The sequence below is a fragment of the Sebastes fasciatus genome, chromosome 1 (genome assembly GCF_043250625.1).
Source record: "Sebastes fasciatus isolate fSebFas1 chromosome 1, fSebFas1.pri, whole genome shotgun sequence".
In the NCBI taxonomy this organism is placed as follows: domain Eukaryota; kingdom Metazoa; phylum Chordata; class Actinopteri; order Perciformes; family Sebastidae; genus Sebastes; species Sebastes fasciatus.
Genome location: NC_133795.1, coordinates 26,977,044 through 26,990,647, shown reverse-complemented (window position 1 = coordinate 26,990,647; position 13,604 = coordinate 26,977,044). Strand labels below are relative to the sequence as shown.

At 39.8% G+C, this 13,604-nt stretch overlaps 1 protein-coding gene across 12 annotated transcripts in view; it reads left to right on the top strand.

Moving 5' to 3' along the window:
• The window catches only part of tead3b (TEA domain family member 3 b), a 38,660-nt gene that overhangs the window by 18,903 nt on the left and 6,153 nt on the right, over positions 1–13,604 (top strand). For 3 of the 12 annotated variants that reach the window (XM_074640695.1, XM_074640707.1, XM_074640701.1), the window contains exons 4-10: positions 6,701–6,765; positions 8,443–8,505; positions 8,660–8,722; positions 11,855–11,866; positions 12,829–12,954; positions 13,069–13,109; positions 13,308–13,364. In XM_074640695.1, coding sequence (XP_074496796.1) covers positions 6,701–6,765; positions 8,443–8,505; positions 8,660–8,722; positions 11,855–11,866; positions 12,829–12,954; positions 13,069–13,109; positions 13,308–13,364 — 427 coding nt within the window. The remainder of the gene's footprint in view (positions 1–6,700; positions 6,766–8,442; positions 8,506–8,659; positions 8,723–11,854; positions 11,867–12,828; positions 12,955–13,068; positions 13,110–13,307; positions 13,365–13,604) is intronic. The other 9 variants (XM_074640723.1, XM_074640744.1, XM_074640731.1 and 6 more) reach the window with 7 other exon arrangements.

Below are 13,604 nucleotides of genomic sequence, written 5' to 3'. Positions count from 1 at the left end.
CGTGAGGTTAGGGGAATGTTAACGATTGCACTGTGTAATACTGTCTACCTTGCAGTCTCAAGCTCCCAGTGGCCTCTAAAAGAAGGCAAGTCATCCCTCCCATTGGGAACTCCACTTTTTCCTGCCAGGATTTTTTTTTTTTTTTGCATTTGGTGGGAAACTTTTTGCAAATTTCCATTAGCAAAGATGACTACTTTAAACATCTGTGTTCTTTGCTCTACAAACCTGTCTAGACTTCCCAGAAGTATTGCCCGATCGTGTACGTAGCTCAGAGGTGACAAAGAGTTCAAAGAGGCTCTTAATTTTAATAAATCACACATGTTGTTAGTCACTCAAGAACATGAACACACAGACACAATGTGACAAAGGAGCAGCAAAAAGCCGTGGTGGCGTGGCGCATGCCGTTGGAAATAATGAGATTCAGATTGTGGTGGTGTTGTTGCCTTGTTTCTGAAAGGCCCGATAAAGAAGCTAAACTCTAGTTTGTGTGATCTCTCACTGTATGTTGAACCTCTTTCATAAAATGTGCATTATAACACTTTTATCTTTTTAAAAGTGTCAAATCTACCACAACTCTCAGGAATTATTCCTGATACTAGCACAATATTTTCCCACCTATTTTCACATCACTCTCAAACATAAGGCTACAGCCAGCAACCGGTCAGCTTAGCTTAGCTTAAAGACTGGAAACAGAGGGAAACAAAGTTTTAATGCTAACTTAGTTCATTGCGAACAAAGTAACAAGTAATATTAAGTGATAAAGGTCCAGGTTTATTGAGGCATATCAAATTTGAAAACAATAGGCATATTAAAAAAAAACAATAATAGGAAAGATTATCAAGAGTCCGTCAGCCCTCCTGAATAAATATTATTAACCCTTGTGCCTCACTGACATTTTTTGGCTTTTTAACTTTTTGATAATTTTAGTTGTGTTAATGCATATGGCATGCAGTTTGGCAAGGTTGTGAGTTGTTGTTTTTTTTCAAATTTTGGAAGTTCAACCTCAGCTCCTATATACTGTATATATATATATATATATATATATATGTATATATATATATATATATATATATGTATATACCAGGTGAGATTATTTAATCTAATATTGCACAAAAAATAAAAATGCATCAATATCAATGTTGTTGCTAATCACTGACATATACCAGACTGAAAAAAATAAAAATAAAAATTACACCTAGCATTTACTGTACAGAAAATAATTAATTTTTCTGTGTTTTTTTTTTTTCTGTGTTTGTTTTTGTTTGGGTTTTTTTCATAAAAAAACAACAGTGACATCATGTAAACTGGCATGTAAAGTGTTCAAATTCTGAAAATGTATGAATATTTGGTAGTTATGATCAGGACTGAAGTTGGTTTAAAGATTTAACTCTGTGAAAGTGGAAAATAATATTAATATATAATATTTGTATGGCAGTATTTGTCCTCTGAGGACATCAGAGAAACTTTTTTTAAAGTGAGGCACAAGTGTTAAATATCAATAACAGTCTCATGATCACCTCAATGTCGGCTTAACGGAAAGTTTGCACACTTAGCACCATAGCACGTTCACGCAGTTACACAGTGACGTTGGACAGTGGCAGGCTAGCTGTTTCCCTCTGTTTACAGTCTTTATGCTAAGCTAAGCTAACCAGCTGCTGGCTGTCGCCTTATATTTAACAGACGGATGTGAGAGTGGTATAAAGTTTCTCATCCAACTCTCTGCAAGAAAAACAAAACTTAAATACTTCCCAAAATGTCAAAACCTTTGATTCCTTTGATTTTCATTCAGAAAGTAATTAACACACACTGTCAAAAAAATTCAAAGAATAGTTTTGGCTCAGAGGCATTCGGTCTTCGTGGAATTGAATAGTAGGCGCATTTTTCCAACCTGAGTTCAGAGGAAGTGTCTTCAGAAGACGTGTGTGTGTGTCATGAAAAATGTCGTTTGTCTTGTTTTGCTTCGGGGCTGTACTGACATGTTGTTCCCCTGCGTTTTCTGGCCTCGACAGGTATGTCAAACCCCAAGCACACACACACACACACCCACCTTTCTCTCTATCAGCCCTGCAGCTGTCACTACAGCAAAGCACTCTGGGTACAACAAAAGAGAACGATTTCAGTGCTAGGTGGAGGCTTATGTCTGTTTTGACCTTTTTGAAGGCCACGTTAGGAATCAGCAGCAGGTTCGGTGCGTGTGTGAAGTCGTGAGGTTAGATGTGTGTGGAGGTATAAGAGAGGGGGCTGCTGAGCCGCTCTGTAATGATGACTGAGCAGGCCTTCCCTGTCAGCCCCCTCGCTGAGATGTTAGGAATGTTTTCAGTCATGGCTGAGCAGTATGTTAGCAATTTCGGATTACCTCAATGTTATGAGAAGGGAGGAGTGGAGAGAATATGGGTGGAGAAAAGGGTTCAGGAGAGAGACAGAGCCGGAGGGAGCGTGGAGGGAGAGGGGTGGAGGGGTGAGGAGAGAGATTACCTTTTTGCTCACTATCTTATAGCGTGGAAGTGGAAAATTCCAGCGGTCATGTAGTAAAAGAAAAAAGATAGGCGTGTCCTGTCGGGGAAGAGGTTAAGAATGGCAGCCTGCAGCGATCTGAGCGGGTGTTGAGCAATCAGCAGGGGGAATCAGAAGCAGCTCAGTAAAAGAGAGGCAGAGAGATGGAAAGACAGCGATTGTTGGGGGGGAAGTAAGAGGCAGAGGACAAGTGAGGCCGTCCGTGAATGCGATTGTACGATTGTGTGTCTGTTTGTATGCACCTGTCATGTTCCCCCCCCCCCACCGCTGCATGGAGCGGCCTTTTCACCCACCGTCTCTCTGACCTCCACCGTGTCAAGTCTGAGCAGATCTCGGCTGCCACGGCTGCAGCTGCCATTGACAACACAGAGATCTATATTCTGTCTGTTGGGGTTGGAGAGAGCAATGTGTCAAAAAAATGATGGACTAATATAACCAGTCCTACTGAATCACTGCTCTCAGAAATCCAGGCGTAAAATGTGCATGTGCATGTGCACACCATGCAGCTGCAGCTTTGAAGTCCTGACTTTTTAAATATATTATATGTTGGGCTGTACAGAATGTCATTTTTTTTTTATACATTTGAAGCTTCTATTGAGGTTTTCGAACAAAACTTCCAATGTCTGCCGTCATATTTTATGACAACACCCAAAAAAAATTCTTCATGAATAAAGTGATTCATTAGATTAAATGAGTCATTTATTAAATCAACCTTCTTTGATGAATATAACTCGTCAGTGCCTCCCTTTGTGTGGCAAGCAGGGGATCAAAACCTTTTTTGACTCCAGTGAAAATGTGTTTTTTTGAAAGGTTAAATGCAAACAAATATGGTTTGAAGCAGAATATATCATTTGATGTAATAATTTCTAAAAATTCACAACATCTTTTTATCTTTTTTTTTTTATATATAAATTTTGACTTTTTGACTTTACAACAATCTGAAGTTATTAGAAATGTTTGGATCACACGAGTCGGTAACAGTCCTACACAGCCACCACTGGAATTTAATTCTATAAATAGTGAAATACTAATAATATTAGTGTAGCCTGATCTTTATCTGCAACCGTGCAGAAATACCAGGTTAAAACACAATGAATAGACGTGCAAAAGAAATGTCATAAAAAGCTGCCCAGCATTTGAATGTTGATTTAGAATTTGAATGTCAACGTTATGAATGAAGCTTTGAACTATTTGTTAATTTAGGTGAATCACATCCAGCTACAGGTTTTGTTTTTTGAAAGCATTTACTCCTGATTTTCGTGATCCAGAGTCTGTTGAGTCAGATGTGTTCAGCAGTTGTTTTTGTGCCTTGGGAATGGGGTTGAACACGGGTCTCCTGAGTGATTATGTTTCCCCTCAAAATGTGTTGTATGCTACAGCCTTTAAAATGTGATGCAAGCGTGTGAAGGGGAGGATGAGGGATTTGAGAGTATAATCCTTTACTTTCGCCCTGCGACCAACTATTCTTTTTCGTGATTGGTGCATTTAGAGATGTAACAGTTGATAAAAATCAAGGCTCTGTTCAATATGTCTCAGTGGTATCATGATCCAATTTATTTTTCCATTGAGGAGAAAAAAAGTATAGTGCATGAGAATGTGTCTTACAGTTTTATTTCCAAACCGATTTCACATTCAGCTTTAAAAAAGTTTATTTTAAACTTTGAAATCAAACACTGGAGCTATTTGTCCGACCCGCTTCAAAGTGAACTCCCTGCAGCAAACTGAATATCACATAAAACAATGTCATTTAAAATATCACAAAACCAACCAGATGTTGTGGAAAAACGGGAGATATATCCTCTCAGCTCGCAACCACAAAGCTGCACTGTTCAACATGATGAACTAAACACATTTCTGATTCACCACACAGTATAATTTCTGTACTCAACACTGTTATAAAGCAGGTTACAAAAAAATGTATATGGTCTGCTATTTTAAAAATCATTTCCATGGTATTGTGGATAAGAGATTTAGTTTGGTTTTACTGAACGTCAGCTTGGAGAGTCCTGAATGTCTGCAGTGAATTTACAGTTTGACCAACCGCACCGAGCATCCACAACGGTTCCAATGATATCTTCCGAGAAAGTATTCCTCATTTTTTCGTACGTTTTCCTACAAAATGTCCAACAACATGTGAAGCACTTGTCAATTTCTGCTCCAGTCTTTTAAAAAATAATCATCTGTCTTCACAGGAAACATAGTTAGGTTTCGGCAACAAAACTACTTAGTCAGGTTTAGGAAAAGATCATGGTTTGGTTTAAAATAACTTTGAAAGTGGCGTTACTTGAATACGGGAGTTACGTGACAAATAAATCAACGAGGACTTTTGGTTTCACACGGGGTACGAACACCTCCCCCACCCATCCACCCCGACCTCCTCCCTACGCAGCGTTTGTCCCTCTCTATACTTCCTGGTTCACAGTTACATGGATTACTTACAAACTGATTTTGTGTGATATATACAAATTACAGTGCACTATTTTTGTAGGTATAGCTATGAAGGATGTATGAACAGTCTGTACTGAGTCCACCTCAGTCAAACTTCAGTTCATACTACAGTACTTTGCAACGAGATATCTGTGAAATTCATAGCAGAGCTCTGTGGTCGGGACGATGTAATGTTTTCCCCCCCCTCTGCTCCTCAGCTGAAGAGATTGAGAGTGACAGTTGCGCGGGGGTCGAGCTGGCATTGTTCTTTCTCTGCCATCCTCTGCCGGGACGGTCGGCAGCAGGTGCTGCTGTCCGTTGAGTGCAGGGTCACACGGTGGTGTTGTTTTGGGAAAAGGGGGCTGCTTCGCTGCCAGGTGGCAGTTGTTGGCAGAGACAGTTATGGCTTTGTGTTTCCTCCAAGAGTTACAGCATCAGCTGCCCCCTTTTGCCCCTCTAGCCGGCGACCCCCTACCCCCAACCTAATGGCCCTCACCCCGGCTCTAACCCCTGTTCCTCCCAGAGCTGGAAGTGCATGTGTGTGTTCGCCCGAGCTCCGGCTGTGTTCGCAGGCCCGGGCCAATCAGACTGGCTAGCACAGATGTGACAGGCTTAGAGGAATGCGAGGAATGCGGAGGCGCTGGAGCGGGCGTGTCCATCCTTGGCCCGGGGCAGAGGGGGGGGACGGGCTAGCTGAGTATCGGCAGACAGTTCAGCTCTGCTCTGCTGGCCGACCGCCGGCCTGACTGGTTGGAGAGCACGGTGAGTGCTGCGACGAGCCTGCTGGAGGTGGTCTGCAGTACTTTTATGGTAATTGCACTAACCAGGGCCTTCTGGAGGCCAAGTGCTAAAGAGTGTGTGAAAAAAGCAGGCCTTGTTTCTCCTGTCATTATGTGTCTGGATACTCTGAAGACTTTTTAAACTTCCTAGACACACAGTCTATCGTGTGTGATTAAGACGGCACATCTTGACCAGTTTTTGTTGGTGTAAATCTCTGTCAGCAAGTTTAGAAGAGTTTAGGTCATTATTCATAATGATACGGCGGCTCAACCTCTCCCTTTGGCCAGATTTTCAGCCACAGAAACCCAACAAACGTGACTTGGCAAAGACAAGAGGTGAAAAACACTGATGGACTGATTTCCCCCTCGAGACAACATAATAATGCTTGTTGCACTTCTTATACACCAAAGATGATTCTCGCTCAATCCCGTGGCTGCACTTTGCTGAAAAGGCAGCGCTCGTTAAATCTCGTGCACGGCATTGAAGGTAAAGAGGACCATGAAAGCCCAGAATAGAACCTGGTTCTCTGCACAACCTGTTTGTGCAGAATGTCGAGAGTAGATGTTATGTCATGAAAGACACGGTTCTGTTTTCTAAGCTGTCTCTATAATTAGGCCACGGGGCCACGTGAGCAGACAATAAGTAGGTGTGAAACGAGCTAATGAAAACTTTGGGTTAAAACAAAAGATTCAACCTTTTAATACCGGTCTTATTTTAAAGAAGAAACAGAGTTTTAAATATGGTCTCTTATAGGAAACAGAGGTGTTATTATGGCCTGTGACCTGTGACAAAAGTGTGTTTGCCCCGGGGTCTGAGGAGCTCTGGGAAAGGTCACACTGCTCTGGGATGTATTTATTCAAGGTGAGACAAGAGTGCCACCTTCTGTCCATTTGAGGGTATTATCGCTAATGTACAAATGTTATATCTTCTGTCATGTCATGTTTTTGTTTGTGATCTTTCTTTCTGTTTTGTGTTTCAGGTCGCAATGAATTGATAGCAAGGTACATCAAGCTGAGGACGGGCAAAACCCGCACAAGAAAACAGGTAAACACGTTTTGATGTTTGGATCAGAATAATCATGCATGCGTTTTAGTTTTAGTTACTGACGTTAGTTAAAGACATAACAGATAGCTATTAATAACTAACTATTAATTACTGCAACAACTGTTTCATAAAAAGGTCCTGAAGTCATGTTTACAAAAAAGTGGATTACTTTTATTTCCAGGATAAGTATTATATGTATTTCTTATCGTCAACAAACCCCATGACAAGACCAAAACCAACAATGTTATAATCCATCTTTCAATAGTTTTTTTTTTTATGCTTTTGACTTACTGTACATGACCTGTTTTTATTCTCATTGTATTCCTATGAATATGTAAATCTTTAAAAAGTGTGTCACAGATATATAATTTAACTTTTAAAAAAGGCAAAGTAGTTTCCTAAAACAGCTGGGCACTGTAGTTTTTAGCGCATGCTACTCAAACAGGAGTGAATAGTGCATTTGTTGGGGACTATTTTCAGCTGCGGATTAATACACATTTTGTATTATTCTTACGTTGTTGTAATTTTTGAGCAATCTCTGGCACAGTAATTTCCTTCGGGATTGATAAAGTTCTGTCTTATCTAGGGCTGTCCTAGATAACCAACCAACGAAATTTTAGTCGTCTAAAACTCATGATTTTGTTGACTATTCGATTAATTGATTTAATCACACAATCACACAAAAGCACCACTTTAAATCTTGTGTTTACCAGAGATGTGCTCATAAGTTTCTTGGAAATAAGACATTCAGCATGAAAAAAGTATAAAAACGACTAATCGAGTAAAGATTTTAGTCGACTAAGAACAAAAGGACAGATTAGTCGACTAATCAACTAAGAGGGGGCGGCCCTAATCATATCTTATTTTATCTTGTGCTCTAGAGAGTATTCATGGCAGCAGGTCGGTGTATGTGGGATTGATTCAAAATAAACTACAGTGCGGCTCATTGAAGTGTTTTTGGACAATCAGGCTTTGGTTACACACCAGACAATAGGGGGTCAGTGTCAAGTTTTGCCTCACCACAGCTTGAATATTACACGCCTGTATAGAGGTGTTGTTCCAGCAGGGGGGCAGCAAAACCGCTTAGTTAGGAAAAACGTCATGGTTGGGCCTAAAATAACTATGTAAACTAAGTACAATATGTACGGAAACAACGTAAGATAAGTACGGAAAACACAAATGTCTCTAAAAAACATGTGACTAACGTAACTTACAAAACAAAACAAAACACCGGTTTCCTGGTTGAAAGTCCTGCGTTTGTTGGACCCATCCACCTCCCCTCCCACCCGTCATAAGCTGTCTTTCTCACCTTTTATTCTACGTCAGTAACTCTGACTGAGGGTAGCATATTCACGTGGATGCGTTTACATTGCAGTCAGTACAGACTACATGGCGTACAAATGACATGCGCAAAGCACCGGCATTATTATTACATGCTTTTGCCTGGCGCATTATCAGGTCATTTATACGCCTTTTCGTCAGTCATCAGTTCATTGATGGTTTTGATCTATTCATGGGGTTTGTTGGTAATAAGATTATCGTCAGCATTATTTTCTTTTATTGTTTGCATGAAATATGTACGACTGTGTATGTTATCCCTGTAAGTATGTGTGCACGTGCATGCATCTGAGTGCATGTTGTTTTTATGCTCAAAAAACCTGTTTCACACCCCTTTAGGTGTCTAGTCACATACAGGTGTTAGCGCGGAAGAAAGTTCGTGAATACCAGGCTGGTATAAAGGTAGGTGCCACCAAGCTGCCTCGCGGCAAACACTGACTGGGCGTCTCTTTCCTCTTTGGTTACGGCTTCTCTCTCTCTTCTTTCCCTTGTCTTTTCTCTCCCTGTCACCTTTTCCTCTTCCCTCTTCCCTCCTCTCGGCTATTCTTCTGTGCAGGTTTCTAGCCACTTGCAGGTTCTCGCCCGGAGAAAATCTCGCGAGATCCAGTCAAAGCTAAAGGTATGCGCTTCACCGCGGGCTCGGCGGGGCTGGTAAAGGCTTGGCTTTGCACTAACCAACATATATGCATATTATTAGTTCTTATTAGTTATTAGTAGGCTAGTTCCTAGCTAGATAAGTGAATGCAAGCTTGGCAAGTAAAATACACTTTGTAATGATAAATCAGATGATATAATTCCACAGTCCTGCTTCTGTACCATGCATGCGGTGCACAAACATAAAAAGCTTTTTAACTAATACTGTAGGTCAGAGCTGCATTAACTGTAAGACTAATCCCACCACTCAGTAGTGAAAGTATAGTTTCTGCTTTAAAGGAATGCTACACAAGCTGGTATGATGAGCCTAGTGAATGTTTAGCATTTAGCTGCATGTTGCTCCAGCTCTGTATCTGTCCTCTGTGCCAGCCATGCCTCTGCAGCAGACTGTACTTCTCTAAGACTTCTTCCTTCCCTAAAAACTCTCTCTACTTTGAAACCTTTAGTTCTTTTAATGTCTCTGTGTGTGATGTGTTTTGTAAAACTGAACATTCAAAAAAACATTAATCTTCAACTGATGACTCCTTTTGACTTTAACTTGTAGTTCTTTAAATCCCTCTGGTGTCTCTTCATGCTTTTACATTGTTTTTGTTTCACATATACATGATGCAGACTTGTGTAAATACAGAAGACATTGTGGCATTCTGTAATGGTGCTAACTTCAACTTAAATTAACCCCTTTATGCAGACTAATCCTGCATCCGCAAGTGACATATTTTGTTTTAAATGAAACCGTAAAAAGATGAATTATCCATTTCTTCTTCAGTGGTGTCAGATGTAGTTCAGTTCACCCAGCAGTGGCTCCTTACTTCCTTACAGCACATAAACGTTGGCCTTGAGATGTGATTGTGTATTCCTTATTTTTCATGCGTTTTGCTAGGAATGTCCAGCAACACGTGTCAATCTTTGCACGTTACACGCATACGGTCTTTTTAAAACAAGAAAAGTTTCACAGGAAACAACTTGGTTAGGTTTAGGCAACAAAACTACTTATAGTGCTTTCAAATGGAACTTGTGAGCTTGTGTTTACAACATGGGAAGTCGTGTCCACAATATGCTTGGCATTCAAGTGGTTTAGTCGTGAGAACGTTACTGTCGGAGTCTAGAAACAACAGAGGCTAACAATTTATCAAGCTAGCAAGTGGGTAACATAATGCAGGAAATGCAAAGGCACAATGACAGAGGAAATAAAAATAGTCAGTCTGGAATATCAACATTTACCTCAGACATATTTTAAAATTACGAAGAATTACAATATACGACTAAAATTGCAATATATTAACTTATTATGCACTGAAAAATGTAATTCCTTGGCCTCCGCCATTTCTGACAACGTCAACAAACACGTCACAACTCGTAAACTCAGAGCTTTCAGAAACATTACACTTAGGGGGGCGTTCATATGGACTCTTCTTGTGAACACGGTAAACACGACCCCATTTGAAGGCACCAATAGTTAGGTTTAGGAAAAGATCGTGGTTTGGGTTAACATAACTACAGAAGAGGCGTAACTTAAATACGGAAGTTACATGACAAATAAATCAGCATTAACTTCTGGTTTCACACGGGGTACGAACAACGTGCAACATCCTGCCTACCTGGCATTTGTCACTCTTTATACTTCTTGGTTCAAGATTACGTGGAATAAATATAAAATAATTTTGTAGGATATATACGAATTACAGTGCATTACTTTCCATATGTATAGCTACGAACGGTCTGGAGAACAGCCTGTTCAAAAATGTTAAAATGAACTTGTTTTTCCAAACACATTTTCTTCATGTTGTCGTTTTGTTGGGGTCAGCATATCTAAACCACACATTTGATTGGCACTCTTTGTCTTCCATACTTTGTGGAAAGTGTGCTCTAAAAATGAACCAACAGGCAGCAGTTTTATAAAATCGGGTTTTAGGTTTTTCATGACTTGTTATATGTCCTGTGTGGTGACTTTAATCCTCTCTTTTTGAAGGGTCTGTAATGTTCTCTTCTCTTCTTTCTGGGATGACTTTTTTGTATTTTGTCTCCTTCACACAACACAACATATTTGAGTTGACACATTTTAATAGCAAAATGAATATGAAAAACTATTATATTACTTGTTAAACCCTTTCACAAATGCATTTTTTTAATTCAAGCTGTTTACTCAACATGTGTTTTAGTTTAGTCATTTGTTTTACATGCTTCGTGAGTTCACCTTAGTTGGATGATAGTATTGGCAGCACTTGAAGGAATTTTCAATGCTGTTCTTCTTTTTATCTTTTTTCCCTGTAGCTTTTAAATATTGAACATCCACTAATAAAGTGTGCATGCACTTTTGGCCACACCAACGCCTTGTTCAAGTGTGTATCAAGCCATTAGGAAGTTAAGCCAAAGTAATTTATTTGCCAAAGAAAAACACTCAAGCAACAAACTAGCTTACAAAGAGCAAAGAGGACGTTGTAGCATCAGCTGAACAAACAGGAAGTTAAAGTGTGACTGCTAAAATGGCCAAACACTGTAGTAGCAGCTGTACATTTGACATAATACACTGAAGGCTATAGCTGCAATAAACCTCTGAGAATTTAACTTTTTACTATTTGCATCATGTTTTTTCTCTGTTGGTCTTCTAGTGTGGGAAACTTCCAGTGTTTTTAAAGCGCTCCCCAATTATACTGTACAGATTTTTATTGGGAATTTACTGAAAGAATATCCAACACTTCCTTACATTTTGCTTTAAAGCCTTCATACATTATTTTTATGATGATTATATGAATTACTGTGTATTATTTCAACCATTTATTTCTGTCCAATGAAATTAAATAAAATACAACAAGAATTTACATTACCAAATGCATTGTAAAGGTTTTGGCAAAATTTCTTTACCCAATACCTTTTAAAATATTGTAATTATTCTGATAATTCCTCAGTCCCTACTGAACCTCGTAACCTCTAAACCAGTGCAAATGTATGTTATGTATGTTATATATGTTATATGTACTACATTATAAAAACACAAAAGAGGCAAACCTGATTTATGTCAACCAAAACTTCATTGATTAGTCTTAACACATCATTTAGGACTGCACCGTACTAATGGTTTTTCTCTTTTTTGATTCAGGCGATGAATTTGGTAAGTTACTCCAACTTGTGCAATATGCTTCCCTCCTCCCCTTTGTTTGGCAGCACCAGTGCACTGTCCCCTTCCTATGGCCCTCTGCTGGCATGGCGTCCCCGCCCCCCATTACTATCCTGTAATGAAGCAATGCTTAGGAAGAGGCCACGCTTTGAACACAGTACTGCTGCGCATCCTGCCTGATGTAGTGTAATCCCCTCAGCCTCTGCCCAAAGAGCCAAAAAAGTCTTGCTTGCTTTGCATTAAGGTGTCGCTCTTTGATTCGGGGTCTCGCCATCTCTCCTTTAATTGCAAAGCTTAATTAGCTTAAGTGCATTCTTTTGCAATAAAAAAAAAAAAGGATGCATTTTAAAGTTAGTTTAGTGTATTCAAATTAAAGCTTTGATGTGTTTGTAAATCATGAAACATGGGTTAATGATTTTTTGGGCTTTGTATATCTTTTGTATTTCACTGACATAGTGCCACTTTCATCCGCACAGCAGTGATTTCATTTGTTGGTGTACACTGTTCGATGCAACACAAATGCAAATCTGCATTTCAAACCGATGCACTCTCTTGATCCTCTTCTTCCTGTGGTGATCCTGGTAACATTCAATGTGTCTTGTGACCCAAGCTTACTGTAAATACCAGTGCGGCTTCATCATCTCCATTCTATTCTCTGCTTCAGTTTGTCAAGCTGCTCTTTCAGAAAAAAAAAATTCAGTTTTGGCAATAATAAGTGTTTTTATTGACTGTTAAGCTAAACTCATGTCAAGTTTTATGATAAACCTTTTATAAGCTATCCTCAAAATGATTAAACATTCATGTCAGAATTCAGGTGTTGTAATTATTTATCAAACAAACGCAAATAAATACAGTGTATTGAAGAAATCTACAGTCTGCACTACACTCTAACACTAACACACACACTCGGTTATAGTGCCACCTTGTGGTTGACTCCCGTTATTCCTCTGTTTCAGGATCAAGCGTCTAAAGACAAAGCCCTGCAGAACATGGCAGCGCTGTCGTCTGCACAGATCGTCTCCCCGAGTATGATAAAGAATCACCTTCCACCACTGCCTCCTGCCGCCTACCAACCACCCAGAGTTAGCCCAACACTCATTTTCTCACACATTTTGTTGTATTTTTCAGTCACTGGATTTTATCTGAAAAAAAAAAAATCCTACAAAAGCAATTAACAATGTTTTCTCGCTCTCCAGTTCTGGCCTTCTATCCCAGGACAGCCTGGACCCTCTCAGGAGTAAGTAGACCAACTATACTGAACCCACGAGATGTTTGTGAGGTGACATCAGGGCGTATTTTTGTTTCTGAAGAGAGAGATTGGTGCTAGAGATGAGTAAAAGTACATTAAAGAGTGACTGAGTCAGCGCTGGGGTTAGGTGTAATATCAGGTGGGTACTGCAGGGCATGTTTAACGGATCACATTTTTGCACACCAGGCTGGTTCTAGATCTCAACCCGGGAAGGAATCATGGGCTTGGCCGCACCAGCCATGCGTAAGTTCCCCCTAGCCGAGGTCCAGCTGTGAGCACAAAGCAGAACTAACTCTTCTTCTACACTCTATTGTACTGTATGTTTCCTGCACTGATAAATAAAACCATCACCAGGCAAATTAACTGCTTCAAATTGATTGGGAATAAAAGAAATAGGGGAGATAAATCCTCATAGTGTTCGATGTTTTGCGTTCACTGAAAAGAGCACTAAAATCAATTTTCTTCAGTAAACGCACAATTAAT